At 36.0% G+C, this 18,210-nt stretch overlaps 3 protein-coding genes across 4 annotated transcripts; 2 read left to right on the top strand and 1 right to left on the bottom strand.

Annotated features, from left to right (window-relative positions):
• Positions 1-75: 75 nt before the first annotated feature.
• Positions 76-2,348, bottom strand: LOC132164065 (protein PLASTID TRANSCRIPTIONALLY ACTIVE 7). The gene is made up of 4 exons (XM_059574478.1): positions 2,206-2,348; positions 1,905-1,961; positions 1,735-1,794; positions 76-501 (listed from the first exon to the last, which is right to left on the bottom strand). The coding sequence occupies exons 1-4, from the start codon at positions 2,248-2,250 to the stop codon at positions 166-168; spliced, it is 498 nt and encodes a 165-aa protein (XP_059430461.1). The 5' UTR covers positions 2,251-2,348; the 3' UTR covers positions 76-165.
• A 4,077-nt stretch (positions 2,349-6,425) lies between these two features.
• Positions 6,426-11,987, top strand: LOC132182878 (RNA-binding KH domain-containing protein RCF3). Its single transcript, XM_059596244.1, has 8 exons — positions 6,426-7,466; positions 8,621-9,094; positions 9,415-9,663; positions 10,136-10,387; positions 10,675-10,754; positions 10,906-11,014; positions 11,117-11,243; positions 11,382-11,987. Exons 1-8 carry the CDS (start codon positions 6,786-6,788, stop codon positions 11,399-11,401), a joined length of 1,992 nt encoding a protein of 663 aa, XP_059452227.1. The 5' UTR covers positions 6,426-6,785; the 3' UTR covers positions 11,402-11,987.
• Positions 11,988-13,936: 1,949 nt separating this feature from the next.
• On the top strand, positions 13,937-18,210 carry LOC132168107 (uncharacterized). Of its 2 annotated transcripts, none has more exons than XM_059579186.1 (6): positions 13,937-14,075; positions 14,880-15,036; positions 15,138-15,272; positions 15,663-15,773; positions 16,734-16,838; positions 17,827-18,210. In XM_059579186.1, the coding sequence occupies exons 2-6, from the start codon at positions 14,893-14,895 to the stop codon at positions 17,989-17,991; spliced, it is 660 nt and encodes a 219-aa protein (XP_059435169.1). In that variant the 5' UTR covers positions 13,937-14,075; positions 14,880-14,892; the 3' UTR covers positions 17,992-18,210. The 2 variants fall into 2 exon arrangements, with proteins under 2 accessions (XP_059435169.1, XP_059435168.1); XM_059579185.1 differs by having other exon boundaries at positions 14,871-15,036.

Genomic DNA, 18,210 nt, shown 5'->3' with positions numbered 1-18,210 from the left:
TGTCGGCAATATAGGATAGTTGTGTAATAAAAGTTTTGCACGCCCAAATTCTCGGAATTCCCTAACAGTGCAACCTCATACAAACTAACTGCTGAATAGAATAGAAAGGTCTAGGAAAGTATTGAATACAGACTCGAAGAAACTGACAATTATACAAGTCTCAGCCTATGTGAATTCTTCTTTCAAGTAATCGGGGCCAGGCTTAAAGGGGTCAGATTCCTCGTATGCCTCTGGTCGGAAAAATCCAGCATCATTAATACGGTTGCTGAGCACATGAAGGATAGCTTTTTTCCTACCTCCATACTCGTCCCGGTTGTTCTCAACATATTCTTTGGCCTCGGCAGCTACCTCGTTAACAAAATCAAAGCGGTTATCCTCTGATAGCAACAATCTTTCAATGTCCATAGTCAACACCTTTCCTGTTTCCTTTATCTTCCTCACCTGCTCCTCAAGGAAAGGAATTCGCTCCATTTTGTAGCGCAACATGTCATCCTTCTTCGTCTGAAACAAAGAAACAGTACGCGTGAGCACGGTAGCAGAGAAGGTTTGCTCATAACATAATCACCATGATTACTTTCTTGGAAAGTACCCTCAATGGTGATTCAATTGCAATTTTGTTCTTGAACAGATAAACAGCAATGCATAAGAAGCAGTGGGAAAACTGCTTGCCTAGTACCTCCTTGACTTTAAATACTTAACACATCAAGATTGAGCAGAAAATACAAGAAGTCTTTATTTGGGTTATAGGGGAGAGACAAAACAAGCATTATACTTGATTGGCCAATTCCATCTTAGGGAAAAAAGATAGATCAGATGCTTTGTTCCAAACGTAAAGTAGGTCAATCCAATTAAGAGTGTGTTTGGCACTGCGATTTCGCAAGCCGAAAGTACAATTTTAAACCAAATTGCATAGAAAAATGCCCATTTCCTTCTGGTGGGGTGTTTGAACTCTATAAGAGCGGCATCCATACTCGAACTTGCCATAAAGTCCACACAAAAGTTTCATTCCCTTAACTTATTTTGAATCTGAAAATGTTAAATCTTGCTCATGAACATGCCATGTGCTTTGTTCTATGCAGCATGTATGCTGAAATACCTATCCACCCATTTCTGAACACACGAACAGGCCATATACTAAGCCACCCAAAATTCTTAACATGGCTAGGAATAAGAGATCAGCAGCAGGAATTGCATCCGGCAATAAAATGTGTCTAACAGTATGCCAAACAGGAGCAAGAGAAGACTCTAGGAATGGCCATAATCTTTTATCTAATGCTTGCTTCTTTGTTGCACCATAGATCTACTCCACCTCCGAATCATTACTTATTTTTTTGCCAATTCAGACTACCTTTAAACTGCAAATTATACTTCTCCTTCTAAATAGGTATTTCTCAAGTATGGGCTTTGCACTTTTATTGATATTTCAATTACTCACAAAACAAAAAAACAAAAAAAACTGCAACTTCTACTCCTTTACAAACAATTAGCACTACCCATTGATTTTTCACTCAATGCCACCACCAATAGATACTATTTCCTAGCAGTCAAAGTTATTCATGCACCAAATTGACAAAAAGAAAGTAAATAATAATAATAATAATAATAATAATAATAAAATTAAAACATGAACTTTGTCAAAAACTTCTTTCAATTTGTACAATTGCTATCAACAAATTGAAAAACAAATAAATTCATAGATTATATAGCAAACAAATAAGGGGGTTTTCTTGGTACCAGTTTCCTTCGCCGCCACACTCGCCTGCCACGGCCGTCCTTTTGCATTTGAGATATTACCTGCCAACGATTTGAACACGAATTTAAATAATTATATATATAAAATTAATAATTTTACACTAATTTACGAAACAATTAATTCGCACAGAGCTTCGAAATGCAATATTAACCTGTGCGCGAACAGAGCAGCTCGGCCCCCATTGATTCCCAGCTCTTATCTCAATCCTCTGCATGTCAAAAAAAAAAAAAAAAAACATTTACGGTATGAATATGGTGCAACAAAATAAGTCACCAATTTCCTGTTTGGTTCCCGAGAAAAAAATGAGAGATTCATAGAAAATAAAATAAGATTTTGAGTTTTATGTTGTTACTTACTTCATTAATTCAATACTAAAAGTTTATGTTCGATAAGTTTTCTCGAGAAACAAACAGAAAAAAAAGTTTCCAGGAAAGCGAGAGAGAGAAAGTCACAGGTGAAGCCGAAGAGAGACAGAAGGGCAGTGTGGAAATCGCCATCTGTGCTATCCGCGTTACTGTGTTTCTCTTTTACATTTGCCTTGAGCCTTTGCTTTACTCGGCGAGAATGCCACCAAATCCTTAGGTAAAGTGGTAAACTACGAGAATACCATCGCTCGTTGGGCTCGAGTGCTTGACCCGTAAGTTTACCTGACCCGATCGGCGTTGGGTTTAAAAAGATTTTGAGAAAAAAGTCTTTACAGATAAACTCAATAACATCTACTTAGATGCTGTTATTAAAATACTAAATAATAACAGTTAAAATTAAATTTCAAATTGACTTATTTTTGCTCCTTGCAAAATAAATTGAAAAATGGGATAAAAAAGAGAGAGAAGTTTGAAAATTTTCATAACAGGAAGAAAAATCCCACGCGTGGCCATGGAGCGGCACATTGTTGTACACCTTTCGCCGGAGGCAGCTGAAGCCAAGGCGGCGCTATTGGCTATTAAGCTGTGTTCTAAGTTGGGTCTCATTCATGTTCATCTGGAAGGGGATGCGAAGAGAATAATAGATGCTGTGGTAGCTTCGGGTGTCAACTGCAGTAAGTTGGGGCACTTCAAGTGTTTGAAAATTGGCATGTGACATTTGTTAAGAGGGATGGTAATGTGGCAGCTCACAGACTTGCCACAATTGCTGTTAAGAATGGAGTGGAGGCTGTGGAGCATACGTGGCATGAGGAGATACCAGATTATATTGTTGAGACTATTTTTTTAATGAGAATATCTCTACCTCCTTCTTCTTCTTCTTCTTCAAAAAAAAAAAAAAAAAAAAAGTACCTATTAAATAGAGTAAAAAAGTACGTAAAGAATTTTCATAGTAATTTACTTATGAAAAGAATTAGTATGAAATTTTTTTGAGTAAAACTCCACACATTTTAATGAACCGATTAAAATACACTTTATAAATGCACTCGTAATAAAAGAAAGTGTAAATAAGTTTTTTTATTTTTTTATTTTTTTTATTTTTTATTTTATGGTTAAATAGTGCTAGAAACTACAATTTTATTCTGTAACTATCCTGTAATATTGATGTGACAGCCTCCACCAATTTTTAAATTAGTAATTGTTAAAATAAAAAATAAAAAAATCAAAGAATTATTTAGAATGTCAACATTATAAAATAATTATGAAGAAAAAAACAAGGTACGAAATATAACATTACTCTAATAAAAACAAATTTGGTCTATCCGCATAGTGAATATCAACATTTGATCCTTTCAACCCTAGCTTTCAAAAAAAAAAAAAAAAAAAAACCTAACTTTCAAATATTTATAGAAATATATATTAAATGAACTATTGAGTAATTTTTGGTCATAAGTTTAGTCACCAAGTGTTTTTTTTTTTTTACATGTCCACATAAGAGAGAAGCGGAGATTCGAACTAATGACCTCAGCTTCTTAAGGCATGGTTTTTAGTCAATTAAACTACCATTGGGAACAGTCACCAAGTGTTCCTAAAAACACGTTTGGTTATAAGAAAATGACATAACTTTTTATACTACTTTAATTAGCATGATGACTTTCGCGCTAGTGTGCTCTGCGCTTATTTTGAACAAAATATAACTTTTTCAATATAAATTATAAAGACAATAGGACTCACACCCCCAAAGCTATCTAATGAATGGAGTAAGGTTATTTCGAACAACGCAATTATAGAGAATGTCTATTCTCTTGATTATTGAATTTCTCCCCCACTTTTCACCTCATCTTTACCTTGACAAACAAGTCTTGTATTGTTTGTTTACCGGCTCAAATAGATAAGTTTCATAAAAACTCTTATATATTAGCTATTCAAATTACTAACATTTCAAATAATAAATTATTAAAAGAATCTTAATCCCATCAAATTTCTCTCCTACTTACCACTATTGTTAAAAAATATGTAATTTTGTTTTTTTTGTTTTTTTTTAATACATCATTGCACGTGCAACAATTGTTACTAAACAAATAAATCAGCCGTGTATGTATGTGTATCGATAATAGTGAAAGCTTGAACACAACCCAATTTACACGTGCAACTCTCTCTTAATATTGAATTCTAAATTTTTTATATTTTTTATAATATTAGTATATAATCATTCATTCACATAATAATCCTTTTCTTTTGTGCCACTATCACTATTAAAGCTATCGCTCTTAAAGCCTGAAAAGTAAAACGACCCTCCTCCCTCCATAAACAAATTTCTTTTTCTTTGAAAACCAATTTGACTATACCAGAAGGCAAAACCAATTTTGACTAATATATTATTATTATTATTATTATTATTATTATTATTATTTTTCCTGAGGTGTGGTCCATGTCATTGATGACGTTACACTCTCGCATAATTGATGAATCCAGCGAATTTTGTTTCATGGTTTGGTTATTTTCTGCAATGACGTGACAACAACGTAGGCAATTTTTTCCAACTCTATCGTTAAAATCAAGGCCTGAAAAATTAGAAATTTCCAATTCTGACATCCACTAAATCTTAATCTGTTTGGCAATGGACTGATCAAAGTCTTTTTTTTTTAAAAAAAAAATAAAAAAATTATAATCTTCTATGTACTCTATATCGTATTAATCACGTCTAGACCAAAATCATTTAGTCGGTCCATAACGGGACATATGATCATCCCTAAATTTATGACATCAATTAGTTTGTCATGAATGACGGCTACACAATTGACTAAACACTAAACAGCTTCTTCTGCTCCAAATTTTGTGTTCAAGTCAATTAATACAAGTCTAATCATGTTTACAATAAAACTTAAATAGACAAATTTGGGTGTTTAATGATCGATCAACTAAGCAATACATAAATTGTCACATTAATTGGAGGCTCAGTCCATGTACAACCGGAAGATTTCTTACGTGAAGCGTGATGGGAATAAAGTGGCACATCTTTTAGCTACTCATGCAAAGACATATGTCATAGATAATTTATGGTTGGAGCCGCCTGATCGCATTCGAGATTGTATATTGTTGGAGCAGATTGCTCCAGCTATTTGATATTTTTAATGAGAAATTGACAATTCTTATAAAAAAAAAAAAAAAAAAAGTTGTCACATTAATTTTTTTTTTTTAAAAAACCCTATAATAACCTTAAATGTTGGGGATAAAAATTCCAGGTAAACCCTTCAAGCACTCTACTATATTGAAGATAACAACACAAGTCCACCAGTCCACTATATAAAAAATAACAGTATATTTATGAAGGATCTCCTATAAAAAGCGATACACACTTGGAAGATCGGGAATCTCTTTTTCTATTTTAACACTCATGCTGAGATACGTTGGCCCTGTTTGCCAATGGCGCTGGAACGGTACTGTTCCAGGGTCGGTACTGTATCTTTTTTTTAGAAATGAGTGTTTGATTGGTATTAGTGAAAATATTTTGTGGGAAAAAGTAAAAAAATATATTTTATATGAAAAAATATAAAAAATTTATTTTGTAGTGATTTTTTATTTATTTAAATAATAATAATAAAAATGATTGATGTGGTATAAAAAGTAGAGATGTTGGGATTAATTTTGAGGTGAAAATAAATTTTTTTTGGGATTGAGGGAGGCCCTGGAACAGTACCGTTCCAGGGCCATTCGCAAACACACCCGTTATTTCCTCCAAATTTTCGGTTACCATTTTTTCTATTTTGCGCCGTCAAAAAAATTGCTTCAAAGATTAACAATAGTCATTTGACCCATATCCTTAATTACCCATCTCAAAGAATCTACCAAAACTGTACATCAAAGTACTTGTGTCTCATTAATTTACAATTCAATTAATATCATATCATTCATTCTTAGATTTTCTGCCACTCAAAGCATCCACGAAAAAGCCTATTATCTAATTTTGCCATTAATTCCTAAAAAGTAGTGGCAGGACCCGGCAGAAAATGGAGGTTTTTAGCAAGAAAAATGTTTAGCTTATAAATAAATTTTATAAAAATTTTTTTACAACATAATTAAATTTATTTTATTTTAAATTAAATTATAAATTTTTTTATAAAATTTGTTTGGAAGCCTAAGATTCCTCTTCCAAGGCAAAAACCAAACAGCAAGCAAAAGGCTTTAACAATTAGCAGTACAACACTACAAATAGGATTTCACACACTGTACGTTTTACTCTACGCACGACTTTTGGAGTAGAAGCAGAAGCCAACGACAACACGGAAACGATGTCGTTTGCTTATCTTTTTATCCCCGAAATTTGCGATCGTGTATGTAACTGTTGCATCACACAAGAGACAGTAAAGTGACCACACTCGAGCTGCCAAAATTCCTGAGCAACTCAAATCTGTTAAATCTCTCAAGTCTCAGATTTCGAGCTTCATGGGTTTCGGAGTTTGAAATTTGAAACTTTTGCCACAGTTTCCTGAGAAACAAACAGGAGAGAAAAGGAACTAAGAACTGGAAAACAGAGAGTACGAGGACAGAAAACCCTAGCTGAGAAATCCGAAGCAAGAGACCTGAAAATTCGTTGGTGAAAATGTGCGCTGTTGGATTCTGAGAGAAGTGTGAGCTCGAAAAACCCTAGTTTTTTTCTGGTCTTTGAGATGGAGAGGTCGAGATCTAAGAGGAACTACTACTATGAACACCAGGACTATGATTCGGAGACGGTGGGTAGGACGAGGCCACGGTACAACCACAACTACCCGGCGGCGAATCCCTCGCCGCACCACCGACATCGTGGTGGGTCGGCTCGGGCGCCGAAGCCGCAGGCGGACCCGTCCTTGACTGTGACAACGACGTATCGGATCCTCTGCCACGACGCGAAGGCCGGGGGGGTGATCGGGAAGTCCGGGAGCATCATCAAGTCGATCCGGCAGCACACCAGCGCGTGGATCAACGTGCACGAGCTGGTCCCTGGCGACGACGAGCGCGTGATCGAGATCTCCGACACGCGCCGTCGTGACCCGGAGGGCCGAATGCCGAACTTCTCGCCGGCCCAGGAGGCGCTGCTCCTCATCCACGATCGGATCCTCGAGAGCAGCGACGAGTTCGGCGGCGGCGGCGGCGGCGGCGGAGACGACGGGTACGGAATGGGGGGTGTGGGTGGTGGGAGGGACAAGGTGACAACGAGGCTGGTGGTGTCGAGAATGCACGTGGGGTGTTTGTTGGGGAAAGCAGGCAAGATTATTGAGCAAATGAGGGTTGAGACGAGGACCCAGATTAGGATTCTGCCTAGAGATCATACGTTGCCCCGTTGCGTTTCCATGTCGGAGGAGATTGTTCAGGTTTAAACCAACAAAATCTGCCATTGCATGTTGAATAAAAGAGTTTCTTTTGGGTCTTGGACGGTTAGACTTTTATTAAATTGAAGGGGGTGAACTTTACTAAGATTAACCTACCTGATTTGGGTATAATTATTGCCTGTCTGCGTAGAAGAACCAAGCAAAACGACCCATATCATTTGGGAGCTTAATGTTATAGTGACTAGGCAATGTGGCATTCGAGAAGCTACATTTCGCTGCAACTATTAGCTCAAATGGGTATATGGGTTTGCCTTGGTTGGACTGGAAGTGATCGGACATATGGGTGTCAGAAAGCCAAATTTTGATTGCTCATTGAATACTGAGAGTAACCTCAATTGGTTATGCTTATTGCCTTTATATCAGACTAAAAGAACGAAATCACTGGCATCTTAATAATATAGTGACTGGTGTTTGAAATTTTCTGGTAGTTGGTGTATTAGCTGTGCTGAATATTCGGGGTAGTCAGTGATTAGATTAAAAATAGCAGTGGAATTTGGTCTTGGAGAACTAGTTTTAGTTTCAGAATGTTAATGAAGAGTAACCTGATTGTTACACAATATTGCCTTTGAAAAAGACCATAATTACACAATCCAGGTTGTGCTGGAATGACTTCAACACAACTAATCTATGTGGCATTGGAAGCTACATTGTCATTAACAGTACAAAACAAGGGATGAAGGGAATAAAGGGAACAAATCTTAGTTTTGTCAGATTCTAGAATAATCTGGTTGAAGTTCCTGTCATATGCACAATATGTGAAGTTACAAGTTTGTGATGAGCTTGTTATTTGTGCACCATTAAAACATATATGTGGTGCAGTTTTTTTCCCTCTAATATTTTGAATTGCAGATTATACTTACAGAATATGTTGTAAATTCGTTTGACAAATTATCATGGTGAATGCCTCATATTTGCTGGTCAATGTTACAGTCAACTATTTATTTTGCTATACACCTTGTGGTAATGCTCTAAAAAGCAACCTTTTGTGCTTTATGTACTTCAGATTTTGAGCAAAATAAAATGCTTGATGTTGAAGTCTTCAAGATCATGCATCTGAAATGCCCGTGTAAACATATGGTTTAAAAAGACTTTCCGAAGATTTAAAATTCGAATATGATGTTGCTGTTTCCCTCCAGGTTGTAGGTGATGTGAATGATGTAAAGAATGCTATAGCTATTATTTCATCGCGCTTGAGGGAGAGTCAGCATCGTGACCGCGGTCATTTCCATGGACGAATGCATTCACCAGAAAGGTTTTTTCCTCCTGATGATGATTATATTCCTCACGTAAACAATGCAGCACGCAGGTCATCCATGGATGGTGCCGCGTTTGGATCAAGATTATCTGGCAACAGAGGCAACAACTATGCCTCACGGTCATCTGGTTTTACAATTGAATCTGGCGCTGCCCCCATGGTTGACAATGTGCAGCCCTTTTATGGTGAGGACCTTGTGTTTCGAATGCTTTGCCCAAGTGACAAGGTGGATTGTGTTGTTGGAGAGGCAGATGGAATCTTAGAATTGCTTCAAAATGAAATTGGCGTGGATGTTAAGGTTACTGATCCCGTGGTTGGTTCAAATGAGCAGATTATAATCATTTCTTCAGAGGAGGTACTTCCCATTTCTCTATCTTTATCAAGTACTGTGGATAAATAATATTAAATATCTTTTTTTGATAAGTAGAAGCTTAATATTAAATATCTTGGAAGTGATGATACTCTTTTAGGTTTACCCTTTCTGGTCAATGAATGCTATGATAAGCTTTTGGAAATAAGTTTGAACATCTTGTTACATCTAAATGGTAAAACATATGTATTTATAGCTGTTGATTGCTTTCTACTTATCAAAAAAAATAGCTGTTGATTGCTTTCTAAGATGATACTTTTACTTTAGTGGGTTATAACCAACCATCTGTTTGTTTCTCTACTTAGGGTCCTGATGACGAGCTGTTTCCAGCCCAGGAAGCTTTGTTGCATATCCAAACCTGCATTGTTGATCTTGTTCCAGATAAAGACAACATAGTAACAACTAGGTTACTTGTACCGTCCAGTGATATTCGATGTTTAGAGGGAAGAGATGGGTCATTGTCAGAGATGAGGAGATTAACCGGTGCAAACATTCAAATTTTGCCAAGAGAAGAAATTCCTCCGTGTGTCTCAGGGACTGATGAGCTTGTACAGGTTTGTCATTATATTAATTTGCTCAAGTATCCAAATTTGTTAGTTGCCTTGGGTTCCGGATAATATAAGTAAATTGGATGCTGGACTTTATAATGACGATGAATTCTCCCTTGTCACAGCATCCTCATGGTGTGTGTAGGCATGGTGGTCCCTCATTAGTGGGTTTGTATATATCTTTTTCACCTATGATAGTGGGACTTGAAGTGAACTTTTAGAGGACAGAGATCCATTTTTCACCTAATTATGCTGTTGATGTTAGAGTGTCTTGTTATCTGAATTTGCTTCTTCCCTTGTATGTGATGTGTATTTTCATCTTTATGTATATGGATTTGGGCATCTATATTTCTGTCTCCATATTATCAGTTAAAGTTTTCTAACAAAAACTAACAGATAGGTCCAATATTGTGCCTCACAAGGTCAGGATCAATTCTACTTTTGGCATGTCTGATTGGCTCCTTCGTTTCATCTACAGATTGTAGGGGAGATAAAAGTGGCTCGAGATGCTCTTATGGAGGTGACATCAAGACTGCGGAGTTACTTATATAGGGAGTTCTTTCAAAAGGATATGACGCCGCCTTCTGTCTCTGCACCAGGCCCTGTGGGCAGCGGTTTAGGACTCGAAGCATCTTCTATCAATAACATAACTCCAGTTCGCGATGCTCATATTGGAGTTGATGCTCCTACTGCAACCTATCAGAATGTGGCAACAGCTCAGCCATCGAGGGTAACTTCTTTTCTTCATGGATTAAGATATGCTCTCTCTCGCCAATATTAGCTCCTCTTTTTAATTGCTTTTTCTGTTATCTGGTTAAATGCAATTTCCAGCCAGCCAAACTTAATCTTGTTTTAATTGTGATTTTTGTTTTTTGGGCAAATGTAACCTTTACATCAACTTTCTACTGCCTCATCTCGATGGACTTCCACTCTATGATTTTGAACTGGTAGCAGTCTTTTTCCCATTCACATGAGCTCTTGAATTGGTATTCTAATACCTTAACCCTTGTTTTCTAGGACACTGGAGGGACCAGCAGTGAAATACCAAAGCAGAATGAAAATCACCGCCGTGAGGATGTTCTTAGTAGCTTGAATAGGTAGTGAATTTCTGCTTCGTTCTACTATTTCGCACACTGTATGCTAAGTCTCATTCATATAGTCCCCTATCTTCTTATTCTTCTTTTGCATTTGGGCCTGCTCTCAATCAATGCCTCTCCTGCTGATACTGTCTGTTCATTTTTCTGTTAGAATCGCCGTACCACTTGTCACTAGGAGTACACTCGAAGTTGTCATACCAGAGCATGCAGTTCCCAAGCTCGTAATGAAATCAAAGAACAAGCTTGCGCAGATAAGTGAGGTTAGTCTGACCGGCCTCGGTTACTCATTTGCCTAGCTTAATTTTTTGTGTTTAGCAGTGACCAAGTAGAATGCCTTTTGACCCTTGTTCTGATGGGAACAGTTGTCGGGAGCCAATGTAACCCTGGTAGAAGATAGACCAGAGATGACACAAAAGATCATTCAAATATCGGGTACTCCAGAGCAGACTGAGAGAGCTCAGAGCTTGCTCCAGGGATTTATTTTGAGCAGTAAGTCTCTCTCTCTCTCTCTCTCACACACACACACACACAAACAGCATAGAGAAACGCATGCATGCTCAAATCTTGGATTTTCTGGCCCCCTTATAAATTGAAACCACAGTTACACCCGTTTTCTCTTTTTTTCAGCGCAAGAAGATGGTCCGTAAGTTACTGCAAGCAGCACGCATACTGAAAGCTCGCTATACAGGATAGTGCCATTTAGTTTTTTTTTTTCCTGATTTCTCAGATCATCAGATGTACGGTCCTAGAGCGCAAGGGGCCTTTTGCTCAATGGTCCATGCGCAGGATGGTTTGCATATCGTCATCTGGCTCCGGTTCTAGGAGTATGAAGTTCATAGCGAAAGAAAGATTCCACTGTAAATGTGGCATCCAATACTTTTTCTGCATCTTCCAGTTTTCCTGCTGAAGGGATGGGATAGACGTAGCCATCTCTCCCTAGGGGGATATATATGTAGTTTTCACTTCGTGCCTGTAATGCCCTTGTGTTGATGATCGAACTCCAGTTCTAAATCCCAGATATTTGTTTCGCATACGTGTGTTAACGTTGCCTATGCAAGTACACGTGGGAGTTTTCCGAGAAAGCCAGAATGGAGCTACCTCTTGGGAGCCCTAGATAAGCTCCTTAAGTTATGACTTTCTAGTCAAGTAAGTAATCAGCAAGAGAATGCTTAAGGTCCTGGAGATGATTCAAGTATTTTCTTTATTAGTATAATTTTATTTTTATTTTTTCTATTTGCATTTATGATATGCTCCATTGTCCGACTGTTGTGGCAAAAGAAAAGAAAAAAAAAAAAAAGGGCCAATTTTTGAATATTTGCAAATTTGATACTGATTGTTGATACCTGTTAGTTGTTGCCTATAATCCAAATTGAGTATCCTCTCTAATGGTTAGACGATGCAATAAGTATTTTCTTGTTCTTTCTTTTTGTGACACATGACCATTCAACAAAGAATAAAAAAAAGCAATAGCTGACCACCTCATAAACAAACACAGCCTCTTAAGCTTAAGAGAAATGTTAAAATCTAATAAAAGCTTCATATTTTGCCCATAAAAGTTCACGTGGTAAGATTCTACATCATTTTTTTGTGAAGCGAAAAAGACAATAAAAAGAAGATGATGTGGCATTTTGTTACATGAACTTTTATGGGCAAAATATTGAGTTTTTATTAAATTCTAGCATATTTCTAAACTTAAAGTCATCTTTTTTATGTGTTTTTATTTATTATTTATTATTTATTTTAGGGTGGAAATATAATTTCGTAGGGCTCCGTAAAAAGAAAAATGGGCAGAATTTGTACTTAAAAGGATCAATTTGAGAAGAGTTTTAGTGAAAAGGGTTTTGAAAAATTTACCAAACTGACCCTGGAATTTCAATTTTTGGTAATAAGATTGATAAATGAAATATATCTCGAATGTTTGTCAATTTTAGGTAATGATTCGTGTTTTTCAAATAGCATTTTTGAGAGACAATCCAAAATTTATTTCTTAATGCAACTTACATCTCACGATTTGTTTAGTTTACTAGTATTTGAATAGAGTTTTTAGTGAAAAGAGTGTTTAAAAATTTTCTCCAGTAAACCCTTTAAGAGCCTGTTTGGAATTGTGTTTGATGAATAGAATTTTTGAGCAAAAAGTTCATTTTTAAGTTTTTGCCAAAAGTACTTTTTAACTATTTTTAAGTTTTTTCAACCATTAAAAGTGTTTTTTAATTTTTTTACCAAACGAGTACTTTTTTCTTCAAACGAACTTTTTGAGTGTTAAAAATATTTTTAGGCTTTTCAAACGCAATTAAAAAACAAGGCATAAGGCTATGTTAAATCATTTCTGTTGAGTCGTGACCACAAAAACATAAGAAAAAGATTCTCTTTATTTCAATTAAAATTGAATAAAAATTATTTTATAATTAAAGTCTTATTTTATTATAACAAATAATGTAAATAATACTCTCATTTAAATCAGTCACCTTGGTCCGTCTACTGTAATGCAGTAAAATAAAATAAAATTGTGACACAATAAAATAAAGGGTTAAATACTAAATTAGTATATGTGGTTTCATAACTTTATTTTTTTTTTCCTGTGGTTTTATTTTTATTACAGAAGGTTCATGTGGTTTTAATAATAAACCAAGTTAGTCATCCATCAGTTGACCATTAGTTGACTTAACGGAATTCCACGTGAACCAATCAAATGTTGACACGTGGCACCTACTAATTTTTTTTTTAAAAAAATAAAAAATAAAAAGAAAAATGTATTTTCTTTAAAAAAAAAAAAACAAAATGAAAAAAGAAAAAAGATTGGGGTGGCCAGATGGGGGTGGCCCCTATGGCCAAAGGCCACCCCCAAATGGACAAGGGCCCAATCTTTTTTCTTTTTTACTTTTATTCTTTTTTTTTTTTTTTAGAAAATACATTCTTTTTTAAATTAAAAAAAAAAAAATTTAAGTAGGTGCTACGTGTTAACATTTGATTGGTCCACGTGAAATTCTGTTAAGTCAACTAACGGTCAACTGACGAAGAACTAACTTGGTTTATTATCAAAACTACAAAGACCTCCTGTAAATAAAAATAAAACCACATAGAAAAAAAAAATAAAATTATAAAACCACGTAGAAAAAAAATTAAATAAAGTTACCACATTGACTAATTTAATATTTAGTCTAAAATAAAATGTTGATCGTGTTCCGAAAACATAAGGGCACAGGGCGTAAAACATTTTAACCCCCCGGTTCCTTCTCAACTGGTTCTCGCTTCCTCCGCAGCTCCTCTTGGCCGTCGCCGCCGTCGTTCTCGCGCAGCAGCCGCAGCTCCTCCGGCTTCCAGGTATCAATCCTCTCTTACTCTTTTTGTCTCTTTCTCTGTCACTCTCTGATCTCTCCTTCCCTGCCCATCCCTCTCATTTTTGCACGCACGGCGCGCTTTTTGACTCTGAAATATTTTGCTATTGTTGGAAGCTGTTTGAGATTTCAGTCTCTGAACCCCCCAAAATGGTTCTTTTAGGCTCACTTGTGTTGGGTGGTGGTTTTTGTTTTATTGTGTCCTACATTGTGAGAAGCCTAGATATTAGAGTTTTGAGTCCTCCCGTTTTCTACATTTTCTTAGCAACCAAAGGGAGTTTTTAAATTCTTGAATTCAAGTAATTTTAAATTGATACTGCTTAAGAAAATTTGTGAGGACAACTGCGCTTGGGTGTACTGTTTTTTCATCTGAAGTTACATCAATGGCAACGCTCTTGATCAAAAAGAAGAAAACAAAGTTACATCAATGGCAATACTAATTTATGGATTCAAATATAGGCATAAACCAGAGGTAGATTTAATCTTATATGCCTCTTTTTATGGCTGTTACGAATTCTAAATCTTTGAAGATTGGGTCCCGAGAAAACTCAATCTCCATTGCAACAACCCTTAAACAATATTTATATATAGAAGCATTTTTGTAACAATTTTGTTGGAGAGTGCTGTTAAGTAAATATTCTTAGTATGTGGCATAAAAGGGTTGTCATTTCTGATAGATTGGATTAGAATTGAAATCCCTTTTTAAGAAACTTACTTTCATGCTATTTGTGTTTCAACGTGATTCATGATTAATATGTTTGGGCTTTTGTGTGTGGTCAAGGGGATTTAGATTGAGGCTTTAGATGGCTTATATGCAATATGGTAGAAAAGCATTTGGGAAGATTATTACAAACACTAGCCTCCAGAGCAACGATCGCTTGGTGAATCCGCTGCTATATGCTTGTCAAGGACTTAGATATCGGAAGTTGGAAGTCATTCTAACTACGGTGAGCCGGGGAATTTAAGAATGCTCTTGCCCATAATTGCTACATTACATGTTTGTTTGTTGGATTTTTATTAACTAATTGGTTAGTGTTGATGCATTCAGAGCATAAAAAAGCTTGGCAAATCCGGCGAGACAGTTAAGGTTGCTCCCGGGTATTTCCGCAACCACCTTATGCCCAAGTTGCTAGCGGTCCCAAATATTGAGAAATATGCGTTTCTTGTCAGGGAACAGCGCAAGGTTCTTTTCTGCTGCACAGATCTCATCAGTAGATTATGTTTTGTATTGGGTATGTTTTGGAGACACAAAAATGTGCACATATGCATGTGAAATTAAGAATCTATCGTTGGGATGGAATGTTGTTGCACTTATGCAGCATGCTGGTAGTGCTGGTATAACTTATTAGAAAATTTGTTAGTGCTAGTTGGTAAGCTCTTGGAAACTTAAAGGGACATTAGGTGTTCTTTCTGTCTCTCGTGCATGTGGTCGTAAACTCTCCTGCCCTTGAACTGTTTACATTTCTCAATTTTAGTGAAGCATGATGTAGATACAAATTCTGACATTATAGCAAAGCCTCTTTATGTTATGTAATAAAATGTTGAGCATATGCTTCTAATTTATTTGCTTCAGATCTACCAACCTGAGGAGGAAGAAGAAGAGGTTGAAGTAGTTAAAGAGTCTAAGGAAGACATGATGAAGGCATATGAGAAGGCAGCAAGGCGTCTAGACAATTCTAAGCTGGTTTGCACCTTTCAATGCTTTTAATTGCTAATCGGCACAGTATTTTTTTTTTTTTTTTTTTTGATAAGTACTACTAAAAATTAATTAGTATTTTTATTTTTTCTATTTATATCCCTTTCTTCTTTCCCAGTTAAAGCGTGATCTAATTTGTCAAGAAGTGAAAATTGCGATATATGTTAATAGATGCAATTAGTTCTGATTTACTTTTGGACAGAGATCAAAGTTCATCTTTGGGTGTGATCCTAAAAGTACGAGATGAATCTCCTTAAGATTCTAAAATTATGATAAGTTAAAAAAAAAAAAAAAAGGTTTAAAACTTAATTAAACTGGTTTCTCACCATGTGTGCTATGTTTAAAGAACAATTCCCAAAGTTAATATATGGTTTTTTTTAAAATAAAAAATATGGAAATTTGTACCATCGACATGTTACTTGCATTTAGATATATGTACGCTCTTTTAAGTTACCATTTAAGGTGAGAAACCATGATAGGGTGGCAGTCAAGAAACACCTATTTTCTCCTTTCTCCTACAATTGTAGGTCTTTAAAACAATCTAAACCATTCAATACATAAAGGCCTCTTATATAGATAACAAAGTGAAAGTTGTGAATTGGACGCTTATTTTCATAAAGATAACAATTTTTTATTTTTTATTTTTTATTTTTAAAATTTAATACATGTAATACTATTTTGCCTTATAACTATAAGTAGAGATATAGATTCTTTTACTTCACTAGTTTAAGAAAAAATTCAAAATTTTGTACCTTATCGTCTAAATATTTATTTAATCCCACAACTGTAGGTGAAAATAGGTGTGGGCCCATCAAGGTTGATAGGCTGCCTCTCTATCACTGTTTATCCTATCATTTAAATTATTGGTGTAGGTCTCTGATACAGGAATTAAATGTTGATAGCATTAAATTGAGATGCAGGGTATCTGACATGTATAAGATTTTGCAGGTATTGCGGAGGTTAATCGATGCTGAAAAATTTCGTTCACGTGCCACAAAAGATGATCCTATAGAATTGCGTTCACCAGTAACAAAGGATGATATCATTGCTGAGGTTTGGTTTTTGTTCTATATGTTCTATTTGTTTGGGGTCAGCTCTATGCATCCTTGCTAACTAATCGTTAGGGTCACATGTATTCCTTTCCCCTATCCTATTATATCCAAAATCACTCTTTCTGTTACCTCAATTAACATATCATTCTTCATCTCTTCCACCCATTTTATTTTAGGTTTCTATTTATCTCTTTTTACTTCGTCAACTTGATTAAATCACAATTTTTCATCAGTGTCAAACATTTTAAGGGACTCTACACATCTTTTCTCCTCAGAGCTACTCCTGCTTTTTAACAAATTACTCATCAATCTTAACATTCTCATTTTGGCTAAGCTTATCATATGAAGGTATTGCTTCTTAATAGCCCAACATTCTATGCCATAGAGTGTAGATGGAAAAACAAAGGGCGGCTTTGTGGTTATAATCCTTGGATTCCTCTTAACTTTTGACTAGCATTTTTTTCTTGGAGGGACCGAGGGTTTACTTGCACCTGGAGATTTTTGAATTCTAGGACATATGGTTAATATTTTACTTTTTAATGCCTATAAGCTGTGGACCGCTCAGACAGTTTGTATACAATAATGGAATTTGGAAAGTTTAAAAGGTGTGATTTGGCTCTGAAATCAATACATAGTGATTATTTACGACCGTATTTATTTAAACACACCTCACCTTGTGATTCCTCGTTAGTCATCATATGTTTTCATATGTGTTTCATGTTTTATACTTCCTTTCTTAATGTGTATACAACTGCAAACAATTTGCATGTAATCCTTCGACTGTAACGATGGCAATAGATTTGTTGATCAGAGATCCACTGGAGACTGACTTAGATGCGGCTATTGATTAGGTGTTGGGCACTGAAAATATTAATAAAGTGTTGGAATGGAATCAAGGGAACTACACATAAATATCTGGGAATAGGCTTGGTGATTCGCCCCCCCGGTTTTCTATTTGTCCCACTGATACAGTTTGTATGCCATTTCAGGTGGAAAGGCAGCTTTGTGTTCGGATTGCACCTGAAAACCTGCATCTACCTTCTCCTTTGACAACTTTTGGTGAATTTGAGTTGCCACTACGCTTTCCCAAGTCTATCCCTTTGCCGGAGGGGAAGGTTCAGTGGACTCTTGATGTTAAGGTCAGGGGTAAATAAAGATGGGTCCTATTTTGGCTTTGATAATTTCCCTTGTCCCATAATATTCTGGGATGACAGTTTTGGCTGAAGTTTGTAATTAACTGATGTGGCGATCAAGCTTTGTATTTGAAGTTAAAAGAGATTTTGTACCCTTGACTGATTCTGGATTTCTGTCAGATCATATGACAAAAGGGTATCCTGGCGGCAAAGAATAAAGTTGTTTCTCCTTTTTTCCAA

Source organism: Corylus avellana, chromosome ca1, assembly GCF_901000735.1.
Source record: "Corylus avellana chromosome ca1, CavTom2PMs-1.0".
Classification (NCBI taxonomy): Eukaryota; Viridiplantae; Streptophyta; class Magnoliopsida; order Fagales; family Betulaceae; genus Corylus; species Corylus avellana.
The sequence above is the reverse complement of the archived record's forward strand: the minus strand, read 5'-3'. Positions and strand labels throughout refer to the sequence as shown.